The sequence below is a fragment of the Staurois parvus genome, unplaced genomic scaffold (assembly GCF_062004578.1).
Source record: "Staurois parvus isolate SC_StPar_1 unplaced genomic scaffold, SC_StPar_1.0 ptg000067l, whole genome shotgun sequence".
In the NCBI taxonomy this organism is placed as follows: Eukaryota; Metazoa; Chordata; class Amphibia; order Anura; family Ranidae; genus Staurois; species Staurois parvus.
This window is the reverse complement of record NW_028317863.1, coordinates 77,514-103,675: the sequence shown is the minus strand read 5'-3', so window position 1 is coordinate 103,675 and position 26,162 is coordinate 77,514. Positions and strand designations below refer to the sequence as shown.

The 26,162-nt window shown below is 47.4% G+C and overlaps 1 protein-coding gene and 1 long non-coding RNA gene across 2 annotated transcripts in view; one reads left to right on the top strand and one right to left on the bottom strand.

Annotated features, from left to right (window-relative positions):
* Positions 1 to 18,317, top strand: part of LOC149469575 (uncharacterized) — a 21,050-nt gene extending 2,733 nt beyond the window's left edge. Inside the window, exon 2 of the long non-coding RNA XR_016311551.1 lies at positions 17,865 to 18,317. This is a non-coding gene — a long non-coding RNA (uncharacterized LOC149469575). The remainder of the gene's footprint in view (positions 1 to 17,864) is intronic.
* On the bottom strand, positions 6,169 to 26,162 carry LOC149469574 (cytochrome P450 2H2-like). Its single transcript, XM_089668968.1, has 9 exons — positions 25,949 to 26,162; positions 17,853 to 18,015; positions 15,824 to 15,973; positions 15,009 to 15,169; positions 13,545 to 13,721; positions 10,671 to 10,812; positions 10,085 to 10,272; positions 9,171 to 9,312; positions 6,169 to 7,462 (listed from the first exon to the last, which is right to left on the bottom strand). Exons 1-9 carry the CDS (start codon positions 26,108 to 26,110, stop codon positions 7,281 to 7,283), a joined length of 1,467 nt encoding a protein of 488 aa, XP_089525094.1. The 5' UTR covers positions 26,111 to 26,162; the 3' UTR covers positions 6,169 to 7,280.

Sequence of the window (26,162 nt, the reverse complement as noted above, 5' to 3'; positions counted from 1 at the left end):
TGTTAAGGGACCAAAAGTAATGGGACAGAATAATAATCATAAATCAAACTTTCACTTTTTAATACTTGGTTGCAAATCCTTTGCAGTCAATTACAGCCTGAAGTGTGGAACGCATAGACATCACCAGACGCTGGGTTTCATCCCTGGTGATGCTCTGCCAGGCCTCTACTGCAACTGTCTTCAGTTCCTGCTTGTTCTTGGGGCATTTTCCCTTCAGTTTTGTCTTCAGCAAGTGAAATGCTCAATCGGATTCAGGTCAGGTGATGGACTTGGCCATTGCAGAACATTCCACTTCTTTCCCTTAAAAAACTCTTTGGTTGCTTTTGCAGTCTGCTTTGGGTCATTGTCCATCTGCACTGTGAAGCGTCCAATGAGTTGTGAAGCATTTGGCTGAATATGAGCAGATAATATTCCCGAAACACTTCACAATTCATCCGGCTGCTTTTGTCAGCAGTCACATCATCAATAAATACAAGAGAAGCAGTTCCATTGGCAGCCATACATGCCCACGCCATGACACTACCACCACCATGCTTCACTGATGAGGTGGTATGCTTAGGACCATGAGCAGTTCCTTCTCCATCCTCTTCTCTTCCCATCACTCTGGTACAAGTTGATGTCGGTCTCATCTGTCCATAGGATGTTGTTCCAGAACTGTGAAGGCTTTTTTAGATGTCGTTTGGCAAACTCTAATCTGGCCTTCCTGTGTTTGAGGCTCACCAATGGTTTCCATCTTGTGGTGAACCCTCTGTATTCACTCTGGTGAAGTCTTCTCTTGATGGACCTCTCTTCCCTGGACCTTTTATCTGCTAATTGTAATTGGGATAATGAGGGAATAACACACACCTGGCCACGGAACAGCTGAGAAGCCAATTGTCCCATTACTTTTGGTCCCTTAAAAAGTGGGAGGCACATATACAAACTGTTGTAATTCCTACACCGTTCACCTGATTTGGATGTAAATACCCTCAAATTAAAGCTGACAGTCTGCAGTTAAAGCACATCTTGTTCATTTCATTTCAAATCCATTGTGGTGGTGTATAGAGCCAAAAATGTTAGAATTGTGTCAATGTCCCAATATTTATGGACCTGACTGTATATATATATATATATTCTCCAGGTACTCCGGTTTCCTCCCACACTACAAAGACATGCTGGTAGGTTAATTGGCTCCTGTCTAAATTGTCCTAGTTTCATCCCTGGCCATGTGGGATCTCCTGCATGGTGGGGGTTGGGGAAAGACCTGGCAACTTACCCTGTAAAAATAATTGCTAAGAGAATTCATGGAAAAAGTCGCTTATGAGTGACGGTCCATGGTCAGGTATGACTGAATGGATGGATATATATATATATCCACTTGAAGACCAGGCTTTTTATGGCACTAAATCACTATTTTTTGCTAAAAAATTACTTAGAACCCCTAAACATTAAATGTACTGTAAATATTAAAAAAAAATTCTTGCAGAGACCCTAGAGCAGGGGTCTCCAGACTGCGGCCCAAAGGCCAGATGTGGTTCTTTGCTACCCTTGGGGCATTATTCCTCCCACTGAGACCAACAATGGGGCAGTACTTCTTCCGTTGAAACCAATGATGGGGCTCTATTCCTCCCACTGACACCAGTGATGGGGCTCTATTCCTCCCACTGACACCAGTGATGGGGCACTATTCCTCCCACTGACACCAATGATGGGGCACTATTCCTCCCACTGACACCAATGATGGGGCTCTATTCCTCCCACTGACACCAATGATGGGGCACTATTCCTCCCACTGACACCAATGATGGGGCACTATTCCTCCCACTGATACCAATGATGGGGCACTATTCCTCCCACTGACACCAATGATGGGGCGCTATTCCTCCCACTGATACCAATGATGGGGCGCTATTCCTCCCACTGACACCAATGATGGGGCACTAGTCCTTCCAGTAATACCAATGATGGGGCGCTATTCCTCCCACTGACACCAATGATGGGGCACTATTCCTCCCACTGACACCAATAATGGGGCACTATTCCTCCCACTAATACCAATGATGGGGCACTATTTCTCCCACTGACACCAATGATGGGGCACTATTCCTCCCACTGACACCAATGATGGGGCACTATTCCTCCCACTGACACCAATGATGGGGCACTATTCCTCCCACTGACACCAATGATGGGGCACTATTCCTCCCACTGACACCAATGATGGGGCTCTATTCCTCCCACTGACACCAACGTTGGGGCACTATTCCTTCTAGTAATACCAATGTTGGGGCACTTTTCTTCCCACTAATACCAATGATGGGGCACTATTGCTGCCACTGATACCAATGATGGGGCACTATTCCTCCCACTGACACCAATGACGGGGCACTATTCCTCCCACTGACACCAATGATGGGGCACTATTCCTCCCACTGATACCAATGATGGGGCACTATTCCTCCCACTGACACCAATGATGGGGCATTATTCCTCCCACTGATACCAATGATAGGGCACTATACCTTGCACTGACACCAACAATGCAGCACCATTCCTCCCACTGACACCAATGATGGGGCACTATTCCTCCCACTGATACCAATGATGGGGCGCTATTCCTCCCACTGACACCAATGATGGGGCACTATTCCTCCCACTGACACCAATGATGGGGCGCTATTCCTCCCACTGACACCAATGATGGGGCACTATTCCTCCCACTGACACCAATGATGGGGCACTATTCCTCCCACTGACACCAATGATGGGGCACTATTCCTCCCACTGATACCAATGATGGGGCACTATTCCTCCCACTGACACCAATGATGGGGCACTATTCCTCCCACTGACACCAATGATGGGGCACTATTCATCCCACTGATACCAATGATGGGGCACTATTCCTCCCACTAATACCAATGATGGGGCACTGCTCCTCCTACTAACCATCAACCCTGCGGCCATGATGATGCTGGGGCCAGGACATTTTCTATCTTCGCTGGCCCTAATCCAGCCCTCCTAAAGTCTGAAGGACAGTATACTGGCCCTATGTTTGAAAAGTTTGGAGACCCCTGTCCTAGAGAATAAAATGGCGATCATTGCAATATTTTATGCCAAAAGGTACTTGTGCAGCTGTTTTTCAAACACCATTTTTTTGGGGGAAAAAAACACTTTAATGAATTTTAATGCAAAAAAAAAAACAACAGATAACTCATTTTTTATATAAAATATAAAAGAGGATGTTACACCGAGTAAATAGATACCTACAGTTGTGTCCAAAATTATTCAACCCCCACTGAAATTGAGTGTTTTGGCCAGTTTGACATTGCTTTTGATCATTCAGTCATCTTGCTTACATTTACATTAAAGAGGCACTTGTAGGTCAGACAAATATAACATAACAGTTATAATGAAATAACCACAAATGTCTTTTCTGTGCTCACAGCATTATCAGTTTTATTCAACCCCCAAGTGACATTCAATCTTAGTACTTAGTACAGCATCCTTTTACAGTTATAACAGCTTTTAAACGTGAAGCATAGCTTGACACAAGTGTCTTGCAGCGATCTACGGGTATCTTCGCCCATTCTTCATGGGCAAAGGCCTCCAGTTCAGTCACATTCTTAGGCTTGCGCACTGCAACTGCTTTCTTTAAGTCCCACCAGAGGTTCTCAATCGGATTTAAGTCTGGTGACTGCGATGGCCACTCCAAAATGTTCCAGCCTTTCCTCTGCAACCATGCTCTAGTGGACTTGGAGGTATGCTTGGGATCATTGTCCTGTTGAAAGGTCCAACGTCTCCCAAGCCTCAGGTGTGTGACGGACTGCATCACGTTTCCATCCAATATCTCCTGGTACTGAAGAGAATTCATGGTACCTTGCACACGCTGAAGCTTCCCTGTACCTGCAGAAGCAAAACAGCCCCAAAGCATGATTGACCCTCCACCATGCTTCACAGTAGGCAAGGTGTTCTTTTCATCATAGGCCTTGTTCTTCCTCCTCCAAACATAGCGTTGATCCATGGGCCCAAACAGTTCTAATTTTGTTTCATCAGTCCACAGAACACTATCCCACAACTTTTGTGGTTTGTCCACATGGCTTTTGGCATACTGCAGTCGACTCTTCTTATTCTTTGGAGACAGCAAGGGGGTACGCCTGGGAGTTCTGGCACGGAGGCCTTCATTACGCAGTGTGCGTCTTATTGTCTGGGCTGAAACTTCTGTACCCACATCTGACAAATCTTTTCTCAGTTCCTCAGCAGTCACACGGGGACTTCTCTCCACTCTACGCTTCAGGTAGCGCACAGCAGTCGAAGTCAGCATCTTCTTTCTGCCACGACCAGGTAGCGTTTCAACAGTGCCCTTTGCCTTGAATTTGCGAATGATGCTTCCTAAGGTGTCTCTTGGTATGTTTAACATCTTTGCAATCTTCTTATAGCCATTGCCCTTCCTGTGAAGAGAAATCACCTCTTCTCTTGTCTTCCTGGACCATTCTCTTGCCTTCACCATGTTTGTAACCACACCAGTAAATGTCTAGAAGGAGCTGAGTATCACAGTCATTTTAAAGCTGCCTAATTGGTGCTTATTATGCTTGATTGCTGCTCGGTGACATCCACAGGTGTTTTCAATACCTGATGGAAAGCACCTGTATGAACCTCTGTTCTTCAGAGTGGTAGTCTTTAAGGGGTTGAATAATTGTGGCAATGAAGAAACCACATAAGAACCATTTACTACTGTATTACATAAACAATTGATGTCATTTTAGTTGCATTTGGGTAGTTACAACGTCCTTGTAGGATTTGATTCTGAATACAATTCCAAATGTACACTATAGTCCCTAAACCCCTTTACAGCATTGGGGGTTGAATAATTTTGGACACAACTGTAACATGTCGAGGTCAGTGCCGGTTTTTAAATGTAATTACCGGATTTTTTTTTCTTCACTATAGCTCAGAGAATCAGCTGTCACTTCCCCCCAGCTAAAAGAAACAATGTTTCCTTTTAGTTTAATTTCCAGAGTTAAAAGAAATAGAGTTTCCTTTAGCTCTGGGGAAAGTGACAGCTGATTCTGTGAGCTATAGTGAAGAGAAAAAAAGCCGGAAATTGCATTTAAAAATCGGCACCGACATAGTGACAGCCAGTGAGGGAACCTCTCTGTATACACTGCCACCTCACTGTATGCACTGCTCCTCTCCCCACCCCCTTCCGCCTACAAAGAGGACCTGTCACTCATATGCTATCACATAAGGGACTATTGGTCTCCTACAGGGGCGGACTGACAACTCATGGGGCCCCCGGGCAATATGGGATCATGGGGCCCCTGTGTCCTTGCCCACACTCAAAGCACATCCAAAAAAAGCCTATAAAAGGTACAAGGGGCATTTCCTGGGGCCCCCTACTGACCCCTGGCCCTCGGGCAGTGCCCGAGTGCTCGAATGGTCAGTCTGCCCCTGGTCTCCTATGTGATAGCAATAAATTCATAAGTTAAAGAAAAAAAATATATACATGAAAGTAGAAAAAAAAATATAAAAAAAAAACTGGAGCCTCCCCACCCCCACATACACAGACATTTTGGTTTCGGCACAAGAATTTTCATTTTGGTGCACCACTATATATAACCCTGCTGAGACAGATTATGTGACCCTTCCACCTTGCGGTCAGTTTGAGAAAATGTGTGGAGCAGACTGCATCAATATTTACTGAACAGAAGCAGGTAAGAATCTGCAGTAAAGCTTGTCAAATCATCACACTATAGTTGCACTGGAGAAAATATTTTTGTGAAGATTTTTTTTGCATTTTTACAGATTATTGCTAAATTGTACAGGCCTATCATGTTACACATGCATTGTTTGTTTGCCTTTAAATAACTTTGTACTCTCCTCACTCCGTAGCTAGGGGGGGCTCTATGTAGTTAGTCCCACCCTTCTTTTTGATACTTAGCCTCTATTCTCAACATGTGCTGTATTTTGCTGGAACTATGATTTTTTTTTATACCTATCTGATGTTCTTCTGTTATGATCTGCACAAGTTTTTGGATTGAAGCTTGCTATGATCTGCAGGATGTCATTTGGATTGAGTTACTCTCTGCCAAGCTACTGAGTCTGTAAACTGAGCTATCTCACCTCAACCGGATCAGTTACAGAGATCGCACTGACACAATATCAAATGTATAAAAGCAAAACACTCAATAGGCATTGATTGCGTTTATTATAAAATAGATCATAACAACATGAACATTATAAAACTGTGATAATACATGCAAGATAAATACCATTTCAGCCCTGACTTGAGGGCAGCAGCTTCTTTTGAAAGGCCGACACAGAGGTTTACGTTATAGATGGAGGTTGTTGTAGGACCCACTTTAAAAAAAAAAAAAGCAAAACAAAAACGAAGGCAATACCCATTCCAGTATTAGCGGTAGCAAATGAAACCTGTAGGTAGTCCGACCCAAAGCCAAAGCACATAGTAGCCAAAGTGCAGACACACACCTCTGATCAGGGACGGGCTGAGGGCCAGTTAACACCAAAATGCGGTGCGGGAAAGGTGTTTTCCGTGCGCGTTTCCCACACTGTGTTCAAAGCGCACTGCCTTTGCAAAGTGCTGCGGGTGCCAAGACATTGTAAATGGTACTCCAAATGCAGATGGCAAACTCAGTCCGTTTGCAGGCACCAAATCGCATGATGCATTTCTCAAAACTGGTGCGCACTACTTTTTGTAAGCATTTCTGGTGTGATTTGCAGCCCATTCTAATGAATGGGCTGCAAAACCGCACGGGAATGCACAGGAATCTGTGTTCGGTTTGCGTTCCTGTGTGATTCTAGTGTGAACTGGCCCTGAATGTACCCATCCATCCCATAATACATTCCTTATTCCATCCATCCCATAATCCATCCATCCCATAATCCAGCCATTCTATAATAGATCCCATAATACATCCCATAATCCAGCCATCCCATAATTCCATCCATCCCATAATCCAGCCATCCCATAATACATCCCATAATCCAGCCATCCCATAATACATCCCATAATTCCATCCATCCCATAATACATCCATCCCATAATACATCCCATAATACATCCATCCCATAATACATCCATCCCATAATACATCCATCCCATAATTTCATCCATCCCATAATACATCCCATAATATATCCATCCCATAATTTCATCCATCCCATAATACATCCATCCCGTAATTCCATCCATCCCATAATTCCATCCATCCCATAATCCATCCCTTAACACATCCATCCCATAACTGATCGTGTTCCAGCCAGCCAATCAGAGAGCAGTTTTATTCATTCCGGCTCTCGGCGCACATGGTGAAAGGTCTGGGGTCCCGGGTCCCGCCCTCGATCAGTCTGATGGGCCCCTTTTCTCCGGGAGGAAATTTCAAGTTGAACTTCTGGAGGAAGCTGATGAAAAAGATGAAGATCTCCGTCTTGGCCAAAGCCTCCCCGATGCACGCCCTTTTCCCTGGAGGGGGGGAGGGGAGAGGGGGGAGGGGAAAGGGTTAATCACTTACACAAGCAAGAAAGATTAAAAATGAAAGCTAAACCTAAAGTTAAAGCTGCACTCCGCACAAAGCCCTCCCTGAGAATATAACATTCATAGAGGGGGGGGTGTTCTGCCAGCCAATGGATTTATATTTATGTCCATCCAGTTCTGAGAGCTCCTCATACTTCTGTATACATGTGGGGTTCCCTAAATATCTGTATACATGTGGGGTTCCCCATCCATCTGCACACATGCTAGGTTCCCCATCCATCTGCACACATGCTAGGTTCCCCATCCATCTGCACACATGCAGGATTCCCCATCCATATGCACATGTGCAGAATTTCCCCATCCATCTGCACACATGTGGGGTTCTCCATTCATCTGCACATATGCAGGTATCCCCATTCATCTGTACACATGTGGGGCTCCCCATTTATCTGCACACATGCTATGTTCCACATTCATCTGCAAACATGCGAGGTTCCACATCCATCTGCACACGTGCTGGATTTCCCCATCCATCTGCACATGTGAAGGACTTCCCCATCCATCAGCACACATGCAGGATTTCCCCATCCATCTGCACACGTGAAGGACTTCCCCATCCATCTGCACACATGCGGGATTTCCCATCCATCTGCACACGTGCGGGATTCCCCATCCATCTGCACACGTGCGGGATTTCCCCATCCATCTGCACACGTGCGGGATTACCCCATCCATCTGCACACGTGCAGGATTTCCCCATCCATCTGCACACGTGAAGGACTTCCCCATCCATCAGCACACGTGCAGGATTTCCCCATCCCTCTGCACACGTGCAGGATTTCCCCATCCCTCTGCACACATGCAGGATTTCCCCATCCCTCTGCACACGTGCAGGATTTCCCCATCCCTCTGCACACGTGCAGGATTTCCCCATCCCTCTGCACACGTGCAGGATTTCCCCATCCCTCTGCACACGTGCAGGATTTCCCCATCCCTCTGCACACGTGCAGGATTTCCCCATCCCTCTGCACACGTCCAGGATTTCCCCATCCCTCTGCACACGTGCAGGATTTCCCCATCCCTCTGCACACGTGCAGGATTTCCCCATCCCTCTGCACACGTGCAGGATTTCCCCATCCATCTTCAGAGCCCTGGCAGAACCCAATGGCTGGGCAGAGCCCCTCTGCATTTCTGTGCACATGCCATAATTGAAGAATGGAAGGGGTGGAGTCACAAAAAAATTGGGGCTGAAGCTATAGAATTAGTTCCCGCCCACAACTCTAATAACAGGAAAGTGCGTTCTCGCTCCTGGATTTGGACTGGAATGGTCTGCCCCGCGCATGAATCCCGAGTCCCGTGTCCCATGCAGCATTTTGGACAATCAGCGTTGAACTGTTTTGTCATGCGCTTGACATGCATTTGTGATCCGCAACAATATTGCAGCGCATTTGGGGTGCCATCAAGAATGAATGGCACCCGAGTGCGTTTTCCCACTAATTTATTGCGCCGATTCTGCCGCTGATTCCAAATCGCTTGGTGCGATGATTTCATTCATGTCTTATACAGTATCTGCCTGGAGTCCAGCTGTGCGCACACGACACGTCACGTTACATTGTGTGCGGATCAACAAAACACACACACTGCACATTGTTACAATGTATGCCAGAAGATCGATCTCTGGTCCGCGTCTACCTACCTGCCCCGAATGGGATGTGGGCCTCATTCTTCACAAACTTGCCGTTCTCATCCAGGAAACGATCGGGATCGAACTCTTCAGGTTTATCCCAATACTTCTTATCGTACAGAGCTGAGTGCAGGAATGTGACGATCTGCGTGTCCTGAGAAGATACACATTGGTTTGATTTCTATCTATATAGCTCTGACATATACCGCAGCGCTGTACAGAGATCACTGAGCCAGTCACATCAGTCTCTGTACAGAGGAGCTTACACTCTAATGTCCCCTCCCCCAGTCACATCAGTCTCTGTACCAGAGGAGCTGACACTCTAATGTCCCCCCCCCCACGGTCCTATCAGTCTCTGTACAGAGGAGCTTACACTCTAATGTCCCCTCCCCCACAGTCACATCAGTCTCTGTACCAGAGGAGCTTACACTCTAATGTCCCCTCCCCCACAGTCACATCAGTCTCTGTACCAGAGGAGCTTACACTATAATGTCCCCTCCCCCACAGTCACATCAGTCTCTGTACCAGAGGAGCTTACACTCTAATGTCCCCTCCCCCACAGTCACATCAGTCTCTGTACCAGAGGAGCTGACATTCTAATGCCCCCTCCCCCCACAGTCACATCAGTCTCTGTACCAGAGGAGCTGACACTCTAATGCCCCCTCCCCCACAGTCCCATCGGTCTCTGTACCAGAGGAGCTTACACTCTAATGCCCCCTCCCCCACAGTCCCATCGGTCTCTGTACCAGAGGAGCTTACACTCTAATGCCCCCTCCCCCACAGTCACATCAGTGTCTGTACCAGAGGAGCTGACACTCTAATGCCCCCTCCCCCACAGTCCCATCGGTCTCTGTACCAGAGGAGCTGACACTCTAATGCCCCCTCCCCCACAGTGTAGATCAGGGTAGACTATGGGTTGGATGTACCTTTGGTATAGTGTAGCCTCTAATTTTGATGTCGCGCAGAGCGGCATGCGGCAGACCGTTGGGCACCACACTAGCGTATCTTTGCGCCTCGTGAATCACGGCGTCCGTGTACGGCAAGGAGACGCGGTGCTCCAGGGATGGACATTTCTCCGTGCCGATAACGTTGTCAATCTCAGCCTGGACCTTCTCTGCAAAGGAAGCCGCACATGTCAGAACACCACCGTCCGGTAACCCCTCCCCCCTTCCCATTCTCTGATTGGTGCAAACCAAACTCACATTAAAGTGAACCTAGCATCTCTGTCCTATGATAGAGACCGCTCATCGCTGCTCTCTTTCCTTGTGCAGGGTGACTGGTCTTGTCTCCGCCCCCTCCTGTAGTTTTCTGCAGGCAGCCTGAAGGGGGTGGAGCCAGCTGGGCCCCTCCTGTGCTCTCTGCACAGTCTATGAACAGCACAGTGATGATGTCACTGCTACTTTTACAAGGTAATATCTGGGTTTGAAAACACATACTGTATGGTGCACACACAATATTGGACAGGCCCCTTCCCAAAGACGATTATATCCCTTCTATGAATACAATCCTTACTCTGAATTTCGGGATATTCCATCATAAACTTCAGCAGCCATCGGAGGGTGGAGGACGTGGTTCCGGTCCCAGCAATGAACAGGTTGAAGGTGGTCATAGTCAGGCTCTCCATGGTAAAGTGGGATTCCGGGTTACCCGCCTCCTGGGGGGAAGAACAGAACTTGAGACCCAGTTGGCCATATTTAACCTCTTCCTGCCCTCATCACACATGGGCCAGCACGGAGGTCGGCCTTAACACCACGCTGCTGCATTTATGTGCCACTATGTTGTTCCGCGGGGGCAGTCCATTGGTGCCCCCAAAACTGTGACAGGCTCAGTGCCTGGCACCAACCATCGGGAGGCGGGGCTCCCAATTATGTCATCACTGCATGCCAATCACAGTGAGCGTATAATTGCAAGCCCCGCCTACCAGCATCACAGCCTATTTAATTAACACTTTGTAACCGAATGACGGCTCCAGCGCGGTTATCCAGTTCTGGGAGAGCGCCATATGATGTCCTCCCAGAACACGCCCTCCTGCACGCCCCCAGCGATCTCCGTGATCACCTTGTCCTATGCTGATCATGTGATGCACTTTCCACACGCTGTCACAGAGCAGATCGGCACTGATCATCAGGGCACTGATGAAGAGTGCCCTGCAGTGCCTCCCATCAGTGCCATCCATTAGTACCGCCCATCAGTGCCTAGCAATGCCGCCAGTCAGTGCCATCAGTCAGTGCTGCCAGTGAGTGCCGTCAGTCAGCGCTGCCCATCAGTGCCGCCTATCAGTGACCATCATTGCTGCATATCACTGTAGCACCATCAGTGCCTCATCATCAATGCCCACCAGTGCCACCTCATCAGTGCCCATCAGTGCTGCCTATCCATGCCACATCATCAGTGCTGCCTATTCATGCCACCTCATCAGTGCCCATCAGTGTTGCCTATCCATGCCACCTCATCAGTGCCCATCAGTGCTGCCTATCCGTTCCACCTCATCAGTGCCCATCAGTGTTGCCTATCCACGCCACCTCATCAGTGCCCATCAGTGTTGCCTATCCACGTCACCTCATCAGTGCCCATCAGTGTTGCCTAGCCATGCCACCTCATCAGTGCCCATCAGTGTTGCCTATCCACGCCACCTCATCAGTGCCCATCAGTGCTGCCTATCCGTGCCACCTCATCAGTGCCCATCAGTGTTGCCTATCCACGCCACCTCATCAGTGCCCATCAGTGTTGCCTATCCACGTCACCTCATCAGTGCCCATCAGTGCTGCCTATCCACGCCACCTCATCAGTGCCCATCAGTGTTGCCTATCCATGCCACCTCATCAGTGCCCATCAGTGTTGCCTATCCATGCCACCTCATCAGTGCCCATCAGTGTTGCCTATCCATGCCACCTCATCAGTGCCCATAAGTGCTACCTATCCGTGCCACCTCATCAGTGCCCATCAGTGTTGCCTATCCACGCCACCTCATCAGTGCCCATAAGTGCTACCTATCCGTGCCACCTCATCAGTGCCCATCAGTGCTGCCTATCTGTGCCACCTCATCAGTGCCCATCAGTGCTGACTATCCGTGCAGCCTCATCAACGCACATCAGTGAAGGAGAAAAGTTACCTGTTTGCAAAATTGTATAATAGAAACAAAGATATTTTATATAAATTTCATATGGGTACAGTGTTGCATGACCGCGCAATTGTCATTCAAAGTGCAACAGCACTGAAAGCTGAAAATTGGCCAGGGCAGGGAGGGGGTATAAGTGAGCGGTAGTTAAATGGTTAAAGGGGATGTTTCTCTGGTCTGGTGTGGAAAGTAAGGACTAAGAGGTCTATTTATGATTATTTTCACCCAAGATTCACACATTTTCCTAAATGTATTTCATTGATTTCCTTGACATACCTGATGCCATCATTGGGTCTCTGTGGTTCTCTGTGCAATGCAGGCAGATCATGGCTGGTGGGAGGGGCCAGCAGGGTGCTGTACATAGGTTCCTGAAAACATCACAGCACCCTGCCTCAATACTCCTCTCCAGAGCCCTCCGCCCTGATGCAAGTAGTAGATTGGCTCTTGGGAGGAATTACGAAAATATAGAAATTTGGGAAGGAGGGTTACTCAGTCCTGATGCAAGCAGTGGGCGGGCCTTTGGGCGGAGTTATGTAAATCTCAAAAAGTCTTGATGGGTAGCTGTCAGTCTGGAGGAGTGGGCGTTCCTAGGCAGGCTGTATTTTGCACCACCCTAGGTAATGTCCACATGTCATGCTGAGCCTCCATGGGAACTGAAATCCAATGAATGAAAGGGGCGGTACCAGGGACAGTCAGGCTGGGGAGGGAAAGGCTAGATGATGCTGGAGGTCCTCCAGCCAGGAAATGAGGTAAGCTCTTTTTGACTTACTGCAGCTTCTAATGCACATTGTGAGAAGCTCACAGTGTGCAGTGAAATCAGAGTAAGCAATTTCAGTATGTAGGCAGGTGCCACCTGGCCTCCATTCAGTGGGTGGCGCTGTGCCATTTTGGTCCAGGAGAGGAGCGTAGTACAACTGTGATGGAAAGGCTGGAGGTCAGCAGGGTTGGTGAAAGCTGCTCAAAGCTTGCTAAAAGCTCTGTTAGTGGATATTGCACATACTGGTCTTCAGGGTAGAGTTCACAAGCCCAACGCACTAGACCAGTGGTGGGCAAACTGCAGCTCTCCAGCTGTGGCAGGACTACAAGTTCCATCATGCCTCTGCAAGTCATAGCTGTAACTGTCAGTTTTGTAATGTTGCAATGCCTCATGGGAGATGTAGTTCCACAACAGCTAGAGAGCCACAGGTTGCCCACACCTGCACTAGGCTGAAGTCTTCTATGCAGTGAAGACCATTTTGGCTCCCAGAAGAGATGTTTTGGGGAATTACCTCGTCTATTTTGTTTAGGAAAGAGTCCACAAAGTCTCGCGGGCAGTTGGGGTCTCGAGTTTTGACGTGATTTTTGATGAGGTTGCCCAAGAATTCCTGCAGCATGGTGCCATTCAAGAAGATCTTGTTGTGTTCGCCTGGAAGCCACTTCAGAATTTCAGGGAAAGCGTTGTAGAGCTGGGGAATGGAAATACGAGACATATTTGAAGCTCTAAAACAAGCCTGCAACATAGTTTCCAGTTTTTCCAGTTTTTCAATAAACCTTTAAGGTGTAAAACCCAACTGAATGACATTTAGTTTGCTCTGTTGTGTTATAAACACCTATAGACACCCTACTGAGCATGCCCACTTTCCACTACAAACCCTAAAATCAAACCTCCGCCATTTGTAACCACACCTACAAAATCACACCCCCATTTATAAAATCCACAGACAATTGGTCAGGCATTCAAAGTATAAAGACAAATAGATTGTACAAAGGGTATGTATGATTAGGATGCCTTGAACATATCAAGAAGAAAGTGCAAATGGGTCCAGTAGCTCCACTTTGAGTTGGCGCCCCCACAGTGGGAATGACGGGTTGGCTCTTGAGTAGCACAATTTGTATGCTACACCGGTGGGCATATGTTTTCTGGATACACACATCTCAAAACAGGGATGTATGGTAACCATGTGTTACAGAGTGACAACCTGTCAGGGTCCTGTCCATGGCAGAAGTTCTGGAAGATCTGGCATTTCTGCCAGTACTCTGCATGGCCGCAGAAGCACACATCAGCCTCGGTTTGGTGCCAGATGGCCTTTATAAGGAGGCTCATCACTTTCTCAAGTTGCTGGATGATCTCTAGATCCCCGTGCCCTATTCCCTGTGATTTTGACCCGTGATTTCCTGTTACCGACTCGGCTTGCTCCTGGGCCTGTCTACTCTGCTTTACCCCTGATCTGACCTTGGCTTGGCTTACGGATACTCTCTCTCTCGCTCCTCTGTGTATGACCTCGGCTATCCCATCTGACTACATCTGCTCTGATTCCCACCTGGTACCTGACCTTGGCTTGAACCGACCACCCAGTAAACATCTAAATCCCAGAAGGGTTTGCATACCTCGCACAGGCGCCTCCTGTCTGCAGACCTATCTCCGTGCACCAGCTGTGCTTCTGAGTGGACCACCAACCAGCACTCCTACAGGCGACCTGTGCAACTTTGGGCCTGACTCCCGCTGTCCCACTCTCAGGGGAGTCTGGAAGTTAGCCGCAAGGGAAGCCCTCTCTCCATTGGCCTCCATCACCAGGTACGTGATACAACCTCAACTGTTTCATATGGTCTTCTGACAGAGACTAGAAGGGGCCATTTTGAACCCTGTAGAGGCACGGTCCACCATTACCATTAAAAAATGTCAATACTTTATAATGCTGAGTGCACAGACCAGACTAAATGTTATCCATTTAGGGTTTACTACTCCAGCTCACCTGGAAGCCCCGTTTGCCCAAGAAGGTCAGATTTTCGAGGATCATATTGTGCAAGGTCTGGAAAGTCTTGTCTTCTGTGTCAAAGCGATCTCCAAACACGATGGAGCAAATAACATTGGAGACGGCAGCGGTGAGCTCAGGACCCGGGTTGAAAGGTTTTCCTTGTGAAGAACAACATGAAATGAGGTCAGAAAGTGAAAAGGTCTCTGAATATGTGATAACAGCATTGGGAATTCCACTTGTCAAATTTCTAGCACAGATTGGAAAAAGAAGACTAACATCTGGGCAGCTGGTAAGGGCAACACCACCATTATTTCTGTTCTCCAGGACCTTATTAGTCTACCCCTTCTGTACAATCTGTGTTTTAGAACGTACCTCCATGGTCCTCCTTATAACTCCTTCACACAGTTGCTTGTCAAATGTCAGAAGAGTCAAGGTGTCCCTTGAGTCTAGTGGGACAAGCAATTCAGGTGTTCCTACAGTCAAGTGGGTGAGGTCTCTCTTGAGTCAAGTGGGCCTAGTGAGTCAGGTGTTCCTGCAGTCATGTGGGTTTAGTGTCTGTTGAGCCAAGTGGGCCAGGTAAGCCAGGAGTTCCAACAGTCAAGAGGGTGAGGGGTCTCTTGGGTTAAGTCTGCCAAGTAAGTCATGTGTTCCTACAGTCAGGGGGGCCAGGCATTGCCACAAAGAGAGCAGATGTGTGCATAAAGGAGATACAATGTTGATAAAAGAGGTATGTCCTAAAATATGTATGGTGCTTGCATTTGGCATCAGGCATGGTCATCACACACCTTGGTGTGAATCGAAAAGTCCATTACCATTTTTTGATCTGAAGAAGTCCACCAGAAACTTGGCCTCCTCAGTCACTCGTTCTTCAATGCTCCTCTTTCCCATCCCAAAGCTCCTCAGGGTGGTCAGGGAGAACTTTCTTTGTTGATACCAGTGAGGTCCATTGGAGAAAACCACTCCTGAAACAGAACACAGATATTTACTTCACTGAGAGAGCAGAGGCGGACTTGGACTCTTGGATGTACAGCAACATGCTCCTTGTAGCAGATAGCAGACCAGGCAACACCTATTGACCTTCAGCCAATCAAAATGGCTCCCTCCTGTTGCCCAGTCTATTTAAACTGGTGCAACTCCTTGATCGCTTGATCCCCCATATAGTAATTCATCCCCCATATAGTAATTCATCCCCCATAGTAATTCATCCCCCATATAGTAATTCATCCCCTATAGTAATTCATCCCCCATATAGTAATTCATCCCCCATAGTAATTCATCCCTCATATAGTAATTCATCCCCCATAGTAATTCATCCTCCATATAGTAATTCATCCCCCATAGTAATTCATCCCCCATAGTAATTCATCCCCCATATAGTAATTCATCCCCCATATAGTAATTCATCCCCCATATAGTAATTCATTCCCCATAGTAATTCATCCCTCATATAGTAATTCATCCCCCATATAGTAATTCATCCCCCATATAGTAATTCATTCCCCATAGTAATTCATCCCTCATATAGTAATTCATCCCCCATTGTAATTCATCCCCCATAGTAATTCATTCCCCATAGTAATTCATCCCCCATATAGTAATTCATTCCCCATAGTAATTCATCCCTCATATAGTAATTCATCCCCCATAGTAATTCATCCCCCATATAGTAATTCATCCCCCATAGTAATTCATCCCCCATAGTAATTCATTCCCCATAGTAATTCATCCCCCATATAGTAATTCATCCCCCATAGTAATTCATCCCCCATAGTAATTCATTCCTCATATAGTAATTCATCCCCCATAGTAATTCATCCCCCATAGTAATTCATTCCCCATAGTAATTCATCCCCCATATAGTAATTCATCCCCCATATAGTAATTCATCCCCCATATAGTAATTCATTCCCCATAGTAATTCATCCCCCATATAGTAATTCATCCCCCATAGTAATTCATCCCCCATAGTAATTCATCCCCCATAGTAATTCATTCCCCATAGTAATTCATCCCCCATATAGTAATTCATCCCCCATAGTAATTCATCCCCCATAGTAATTCATTCCCCATATAGTAATTCATCCCCCATATAGTAATTCATCCCCCATAGTAATTCATTCCCCATAGTAATTCATCCCCCATATAGTAATTCATCCCCCATATAGTAATTCATCCCCCATAGTAATTCATCCCCCATATAGTAATTCATCCCCCATATAGTAATTCATCCCCCATAGTAATTCATCCCCCATATAGTAATTCATCCCCCATAGTAATTCATCCCCCATAGTAATTCATCCCCCATATAGTAATTCATCCCCCATAGTAATTCATCCCCCATAGTAATTCATCCCCCATATAGTAATTCATCCCCCATATAGTAATTCATCCCCCATATAGTAATTCATCCCCCATATAGTAATTCATTCCCCATATTAATTCATCCCCCATATTAAGTCCCCAAGTCCCCCCTGTGTCAATTCACTTACCTTTGCTCCGCGCGTTCCTCTCGCCGTGTTCCCGCGCCGTTCCGGTGTAGCATGAAAATCTGTCTCCTATGAGGATCTGTCCCCCTCGACGTATCTGAGCATGTGCCAGTTTCAGGCATTAGCAGCCGATCGGCGTTCTCCGGCACATGCACAGATACGTCGAGGGGGACAGATCCTCATAGGAGACAGATTTTCATGCTACACCGGTCTTCAGGGCGGACTGTGAGAGGAGCCTAGCAGGAGGCTAGCTCCGCGGGCCGGATTAAAAGGTCCGCCGGGCCGTAGTTTGCCCATTGCTGTTCTAGAATCTAAAAAATACAGCCCATTGTCCATGTTTCATATTACTATTTACCTTTTCTTCTAGCGACCCGTGCAAACACAGGAAGGATGGCTCTTCCGCTGAAATCGTCCGCTTGTCCCAGCAGGGCCTCTTTGAGCATGTCGTATCCATACAGAACCACCGTTGGGTTCCACCCAAAATAGATGGTGTAAATGTCCCCGTACTTCTCTCCAAGCTGCCACAGAGAGTGGAAAAGAAAAGTACTATTATCAGGTATTTGTTGGCAAAGCCTTGGTGACTGATTCATAACCCAGACAGATACAAACACAACCTGGCAACTGTTTGTTCCCGCTTGTATGCGCGGTGCCTAAAACCAACACTCACAATTCTTTATTTGTGCAAGATCCATCTGAGGCGGGGTACTGGCATCCAGACAACAGCAAGAGGTGCGGCCGCCTGCCCAACGTGAAGGCCATGGTGAAGACTAAACCTGGAAGGTGCATTAATAAAAAATACTCCAGTGGTATTTGTACCAGAGGCACCCAAGCAATGCTTTCTTTATTGACTGGATCAGCCTTTCTCAACTTCTTTAAAACAGAGGAACCCATGAAATAAGTTTCCGGTCTCAGGGAACCCCTGCTAAAAATGACTATATCTACAATTCATGATACATTAGTGTGATGGTCAGAGGGAAGAATGTTTCTTACACTTGTGGTCATTGGGAAAAATTACCCCCTTACAGATTGCTAAAAAGATCAGTGGTGTTAGTGGGAACTTATCTGAGAGGCAGATTGTTCAAGGAACCCCTAGAAACCTCTGGAGGAACCCTGGTTGAGAAATCCTGCACTAGAGCAACTATTCCCAACCAGGGTTCTCCAAAATCCTATGGATCCTCAACAGGTTTCTAGGGCTTCTTGAGCTGTGGCTAATTGACTTTATATGTGATGATGCCTGCTTAGTTCAGGAGCCAATGCCACTTGGCAGGGACAGCAGAATAACACCGGAGATCTTGTTAGCTGTCTGTAAGTTTGACATTCTTCCAATTGATCACCAATGTAAGGGGCATTTTCCCCCTCACCTCCAATGATTTGGTTTTAGCAGGGACCTTAAGACCTTAAGAAAATTGTTTCAAGTGTTCCACTGAGGTAAAAATGTTGATAAAAGCTACACTAGAGAAACCTTTCTCAACCAGAGTTTTGTGGAACCCGGGGTTCCTCCAGAGTTTGCTAGGGGTTCAGTGAGAGAAAAGCAATGGCAGATTGATCTCCCACGTTTACAGGCCACCAATGGACACTCCCACAATGTAAAAGGGCCATTTCTATGTCATCCATCAATGTAAGGGGTCACTGCTACACTGACCTCCAAAGTAAGGGGTCAGTTCTACATGAGCCACTAATGGAAGGGATTACTTCTACATTGACCACCAGTGGGAGGGGTCACTTCTACACTGACCACCAATGGTTGGGGTCATTTTTACACTAAACACCAATGGAAAGGGTCACTTCAACACCAAGGACCAATGTAGGGACTGTTTCTACATCAACCATCAATGTAAGGGTTCACTTCTACACTGGCCACCAATGTAAGGGGTCACTTTAACACTAACCACCAATGTAAGGGGTCACTTCTACCCTGATTACCAATGAAAGGGATCGCTTCTACTCTGACAATTATTGATTTGTTTTTTTTTTTACACTGACCACCAATGGAAGGGGTCACTTCTACACTGACCACCAGTGTAAGGGATCACTTTTGCAATGAGAAAATATGTAAAAGGTCACTTCTACATCCACTACCTATATAAAGGGGTCACTTCTACACTGTCCAGCAATGGAAGAGGTCATTTTTACACTGGCCACTAATGGAAGAGGTCACTTTTACATTGACTGCCAATGGTTGGAATCACTTCTACATTAAGGTGGTAATTAAATTCATTTAGTGCCTTATCGGGAATAAATTAGCCTCAGAACCTGTGTCATTAATGTGTTTGGTTTTAAAGGGATGAGATGGCAACCCTATTTGTACAGCAAATACACTGCTCAAAAAAATGAAAGGAACACTTTGAAAACCCATCAGATCTCAATGGGGACAAATCTCCTGCTGGATCTCTATACTGACATGGACGGGGTGATGTGTTAGGAACGTAAGGATGCCCCATCGTTTGATGGAAATGAAAATGATCGACCTACAGAGGACTGAATTCAAAGACACCCCAAAAATCAAAGTGAAAAAATGATGCAGCAGGCGAGTCCATTTTGCTGAAATGTCATTGCAGCAACTCTGAATGGTCCCCAGTAGTCTGTATGGCCCCCACGTGCTTGTATGCATGCCTGACAACATCGGGGGAGGCTCCTAATGAGACGATGGATGGTGTCCTGGGGGATTTCCTCCCAGATCTGGACCAGGGCATCACTGAGGTCCTGGGCAGTCTGAGGTGCAACCTGGCGGGCGTCAGATGGACCGAAACATAACATTCCAGAGGGGTTCTATTTGATTTAGGTCAGGTGAGCGTGGGGGCCATTCAATGGTATCAATTCCTTCATCCTCCAGGAACTGCCTGCATACTCTCCCCACATGAGGCCGGGCACTGCCGTGCACCAGGAGGAACCCAGGACCCCCTGCACCAGCGTAGGGTCTGACAATGGGTCCAGGGATTTCATCCCGATACCTAATGGCAGTCAGGGTGCCATTGTCTAGCCTGTAGAGGTCTGTGCATCCCTCCATGGATATGCCTCCCCAGACCATCACTGACCCACCACCAAAACGGTCATGCTGAACCATGTTACAGGCAGCAGAACGTTCTCCACGACTTCTCCAGACCCTTTCACGTCTGTCACATGTGCTCAGGGTGAACCTGCTCTCATCTGTGAAAAGCACAGGGGGCCAGTGGTGGACCTGCCAATTCTGGTGTTCAATGGCAAATGCCAATCGAGCTCTATGGTGCCGGGCAGTGAGCACAGGGCCCACTAGAGGATGTCGGGCCCTCAGGCCACCGTCATGAAGTCTGTTTCTGATGGTTTGGTCAGAGACATTCACACCAGTGGCCTGCTGGAGGTCATTTTGTAGGGCTCTGGCAGTGCTCATCCTGTTCCTCCTTGCACAAAGGAGCAGATATCGGTCCTGCTGATGGGTTAAGTACCTTCTATGGCCCTGTCCAGCTCTCCTAGAGTAACTGCCTGTCTCCTGGAATTTCCTCCATGCTCTTGAGACTGTGCTGGGAGACACAGCAAACCTTCTGGTAATGTCACATATTGATGTGCCATCCTAGAGGATTTGGACTGCCTGTGCAACCTCTGTAGGGTCCAGGTATGGCCTCATGCTACCAGTAGTGACACTGACCCTAGCCAAATGCAAAACTAGTGAAAAACAGTCAGAAAAGATGGGTAGGGAAAAAAAAATATCAGTGGCTTTCCACTGTAAAACCATTCCTGCTTTGGGGGTCGTCTCATTGTTGCCCATCTAGTGCACCTGTTGTTCATTTCATTAACACCAAAGCAGCTGAAAGTGATGAACAACCCCCTCTGCTACTTACCTGACCAGATCAATATCCCAGGAGTTCCATGGACGTGATGCTAGACTCGGATTAATAAGTGTTCCTTTCATTTTTTTGAGTGTATTTTATAAAGAGACCTGTTGGTGTCAGCCCTGCCCAGTTGTCTGTTGTTAAGCTATTGAATCCCACCACTTCCATTTGTTCAGTAGTTTAAGATAAGAACAGGGAGGATTCCTTGTGATAACACAGGGAGGCTCTGTTGGGACCCCGGCTTGGAGATCACCTCCCATAGTCAGCTATGAGCCCAGCTTCTGGTTCTCATCTCTTATTTCCCATATTCTCCCAGAGGGCAGAAAAAATTGAATTATTTGGCAATTTCCACAGCAGATCATTTTACAGATTTCCTGCTTTTCCATTTAGCACCATCAACGGCCCATCAATGAGACACTCTGAACAGCTGTCTTAGGAAACCCAATTGTTCTTTTGTTTGGGGTCTTGTTTGGTATTTTTGGCGACGTTCTCTGTTAGACAGGCCATAGATGACTCTATAACCGAACGAACTTTGTTGTCGATCGTCAGATCGCTCGTTTTTCACATCACTAGTGTGACAGCTGCGACGTGAGATTTTCATGCCGCAGTCAAAAGTGCCCGATCCAACATGCTGGATTTTTTTTTTTTTTCTTTCAGAGAAACGAAACAAGTGATGGCACAATCGTTTGATAAAACGAACACCATGTTTGATCGGCAGAACTTTTGGTGTTTGACTCGTATATTATTATTATAGAGGATTTATGGCGCCAACAGTTTGCTCAGCGCTTTACAATAGAACGGGAGACAATACAGCAACAATACAGTTCAACACAAGAGGGTTAGGAGGGCCCTGATCCTGGGAGCTTACAATCTAAGAGGGAGGGGCTAGTGGTACAAAAGGTAATAACTGTGGGGGATGGACTGGTAGGAAAAATAGAAGATTCGGTTATTAGCTGGAGGTAGGATAGGCTTCCCTGAAATGAGAGGTCTTCAGGGATTGCCTAAAAGTGGGCAGAGTAAGAGATAGTGGGACAGATTGGGGTAGAGAGTTCCAGATAATGGGGGAAGCTCTGGAGAAATCTTGGAGATGAGCATGAGAGTATACAGTATGTCCTGCTTTAAAGTTGTGTTAAGCTAGTGCTACACTATTCAATCTCCTGTAATGAGGACAAACCTAAACAAACCATTTATTTGTATGCAATAAGGCAAGCCCCTGTGCTACATAGTTGTTGGTAGATATAATGGAGATTGTACAATCAAATTGGTGCCCAACCTGCGGCCCCGGGAGCCACATGCGGTCCTTTGGTACTTTTCATGCGGCCCTTGGGACCCCTGTAGACACTAATCTGTGTTTCCCTATAGCCGCTATAGCAGTGATTCCTAGCAGTCTCATGTAATGTGTCTCCTGAAGCATGTCCATCTCCTATAACATCTTCAGACTCTGAACATTTCCTGTATCATGTCTGCAGTCTGTGGTCTGAATATACCCTGTTGTCATAAGTGCGCACCCTAAAGCTCAATCACATGTGCGTGTGTGTGTATATATATATATATATATATATATATATATGTATAAATATGCCCCTGATGACGTCAGCCTATGACGAAACGCGTAGGGACGAAACGCGGCCATTGTGCTGGTTTGGGATATGCTCATTTGTTTTTATATACATGTGAGTGTATATAAAATGCTGTTAAATGTGTTTTGCTTTTAAAAAATGCTACACCAGGGCAGTCTACTTGTTTCTGTTCTTGCGAGGTGCCACTGTGCTATGTCTGGGTGCTGCGATCTGGGGATGTGTGGTGATCAGGAGGTGACGGAGGCTCGCAGGCATTTCCCTTAAGGTACAGCCAATCATATTTAATCATCAGTGTTTTATACCTACTGTGATGACATCATCGGCATCCTGAGTGTAGCCTGGCTATTGGTAATACCAGAGAGGGTAGCAGTTCCTAGGAGAAACAACTGGGAGGCACTTTTTAACTACTCTGGGTGCTGGACTTAACCCCTGCTGTGCCACATTGCTGCCTACCCTGCTGTGCCCGGGGTACTGACCCGTATGCTGCACTTAACCCTTGCTGTGCCCCATTGCTGCCTACTCTGCTGTGCCCCGGGTACTGACCCGTATGCTGCACTTAACCCTTGCTGTGCCACATTGCTGCCTACTCTGCTGTGCCCGGGGTACTGACCCGTATGCTGGATTTAACTCTTGCTGCCTACCCTGCTGTGCCCAGCGTACTGCCCCATGTGCTGGACCTAACCCTCGCTAGGCCACATTGCTGCCTACTCTGCTGTGCCCGGAGTACTGCCCTGTGTGATGGACTTAACCCTTGCTGTGCCACATTGTTGTCTATCCTGCCATGCCCGGAGTACTTCCCCCTGTGCTGGACCTAACCCTTGCTGTACCACATTTCAGCCTACCCTGCTGTGCCCGGAGTACTTCCCTGGGTGCTGGACTTAACCCTTGCTGTGCCCATTGTTGGCTACCCTGCTGTACCCAGAGTTCTGCCTCGTGGGCTGGACTTAACCCTTGCTGTGCACATTGTTGCCTATCCTGCTGTGCCCGGAGTACTGCCCTGTGTGCTGGATTTGAACCCTTGCTGTGCACATTGTTGCCTATCCTACTGTGCCAGGGGTACTTCCCTGGGTGCTGGACTTAACCCTTGTTGTGCCAAATTGCTGCCTATCCTGCTGTGCCAGGGGTACTTCCCTGGGTGCTGGACTTAACCCTTGCTGTGACAAATTGCTGCCTATCCTATTGTGCTGGATTACTGCCCTGTGTGCTGCCCGGATTTCCTGCCTCTGCCCATATGGCCCTTTGGAACCTATCCTTACCCAACTCTCTGTTGGTTCAATCTCTCAATAATGAACTTTGTGATCGCTGTGTTCCGCCCCCCCCCCCACCTCCATCCCCTCCTATCTATTTGCTAAGGGTGGCAACGCAAGGATTAGAAATAGTCGATGTTGATTGAGGGAGTGAAGTCCTGCTTTTAATTCGACGTAAACCCAATTACTACAAATCTCACATACATTTTAAAATATCATTTCACTTTTTTTTATCCAGTATTTCATGCAGCTTTCATTCTAACAATCCCTGGTGCTGTTAGTATCCCGGCCATCAACCACCAGTGCTGGGGGGGGGGTTTGTTCCAGCCAGCCACTGAGTAGCAATGCTGGAGGAGGGGGTTTGTTTCAGCCAGCCACTGCGTACCAATCCTGGAGGGGGTTTGTTTCAGCCAGCCACTGAGTAGCAATGCTGGAGGGGGTTTGTTGTAGCCAGCCACTGAGTACCAATGCTGGAGGGGGTTTGTTGTAGCCAGCCACTGAGTACCAATGCTGGAGGGGGTTTGTTTCAGCCAGCCACTGAGTACCAATTCTGGAGGGGGTTTGTTTCAGCAGCCACTGAGTACCAATTCTGGAGGGGGTTTGTTTCAGCCAGCCACTGAGTACTGATGCTGGAGGGGGTTTGTTTCAGCCAGCTACTGAGTACCAATTCTGGAGGGGGTTTGTTTCAGCCAGCCACTGAGTACTGATGCTGGAGGGGGTTTGTTTCAGCCAGCTACTGAGTACCAATTCTGGAGGGGGTTTGTTTCAGCCAGCCACTGAGTACCGATGCTGGAGGAGGTTTGTTTCAGCCAGCCACTGCGTACCAATGATAGGAAGGTATTTTTGCAGTCAACATTGCAACTCCTGGCTACCAATGTTAGGGGGATATTTTTGCACCCAGCCACTGACTCATAGGATGTATGGTGTTGGTATCCCAACCACCAATGCGGGGGGGGGGGGGGGTATTTGTTTCAGCCAGCCACTGAGTACTAATGCTGGAGGGGGTATATTTCAGCCAGCCACTGAGTACCAATCCTGGAGGGGGTTTGCTGTAGCCAGCCACTGAGTACCAATGCTGGAGGGGGTTTGTTTCAGCCAGCCAATGAGCACCAATGATAGGAAGGTATTTTTGCAGTCAACATCGCAACTCCTGGCTACCAATGATAGGGGGATATTTTTGCATCCAGCCACTGACCCCTAGGATGCATGGTGTTGGTATCCCAACCACCAATGCTGAGGGGAGGGGGGGGGGGTATTTGTTCCAGCCAGCCACTGACCATAAATGCTGGGGGGGGTTTGTTTTAGTCAGCCACTGACCATAAATGCTGGAGGGGGTTTGTTTTAGTCAGCCACGAACCATAGATGCTGGAGGGGGTTTGTTTTAGTCAGCCACTGACCATAAATGCTGGGGGGGGGTTTGTTTAAGTCAGCCAATGTGCACCAATATTGGGGGGATATTTTTGCATCCAGCCACTGACCCCTAGCATGCATGCCGTTGGTATCCCAGCGACCAACCACTAATGCTGGGGGGGGGGGTATTTGTTCCAGCCAGCCACTGACCATAATGCTGGAGAGGGTTTCTTTTAGTCAGCCACTGACCACCATTGCTAGGGGGTTATTTCTGCAGACAGCCTCTACTGACCATGAATACATCTAAAGATTTTACTGTCTCCACCGTTACTGATTGCTCAGTGGTCACTGACTATTTTACAGAGGTCCACCTTTGCACAGGGGCCCAGTGCATTCAGAAAATGCCCCAGGGTAGACATTACAATCAAAGTTTGCATTCTTCCACTGAATTCTTCCACTGCAACTTACCTCTGTGAAGGTGTCGTATGGAGCCACCTTATTGATCTGGTGCAGATTTCCAATAATGGGCCACGGCGTGGGCCCCGGGGGCAGGTCACGTCTCCTTCTCCATGATGAGATGTAGAGGTAAGCCAGCAGAGCCAGGACCCCAGCCACAAGAGCGGGCAGCATGGTGTCAGCCTCTCCTTACTGAGCTCACAAACATTCCTTTCCGGATTATTTA

Coding starts and splice junctions, on each gene's coding strand:
- LOC149469574 (XM_089668968.1), bottom strand. CDS start 26,110: ATGCTGCCCGCTCTTGTGGCTGGGGTCCTGGCTCTGCTGGCTTACCTC. Junction 18,016..25,948: donor CATACGACACCTTCACAGAG/GTAAGTTGCAGT, acceptor TCTCTGTGGCAG/CTTGGAGAGAAGTACGGGGA. Junction 10,273..10,670: donor GGAATATCCCGAAATTCAGA/GTAAGGATTGTA, acceptor CTTCCTTTGCAG/AGAAGGTCCAGGCTGAGATT.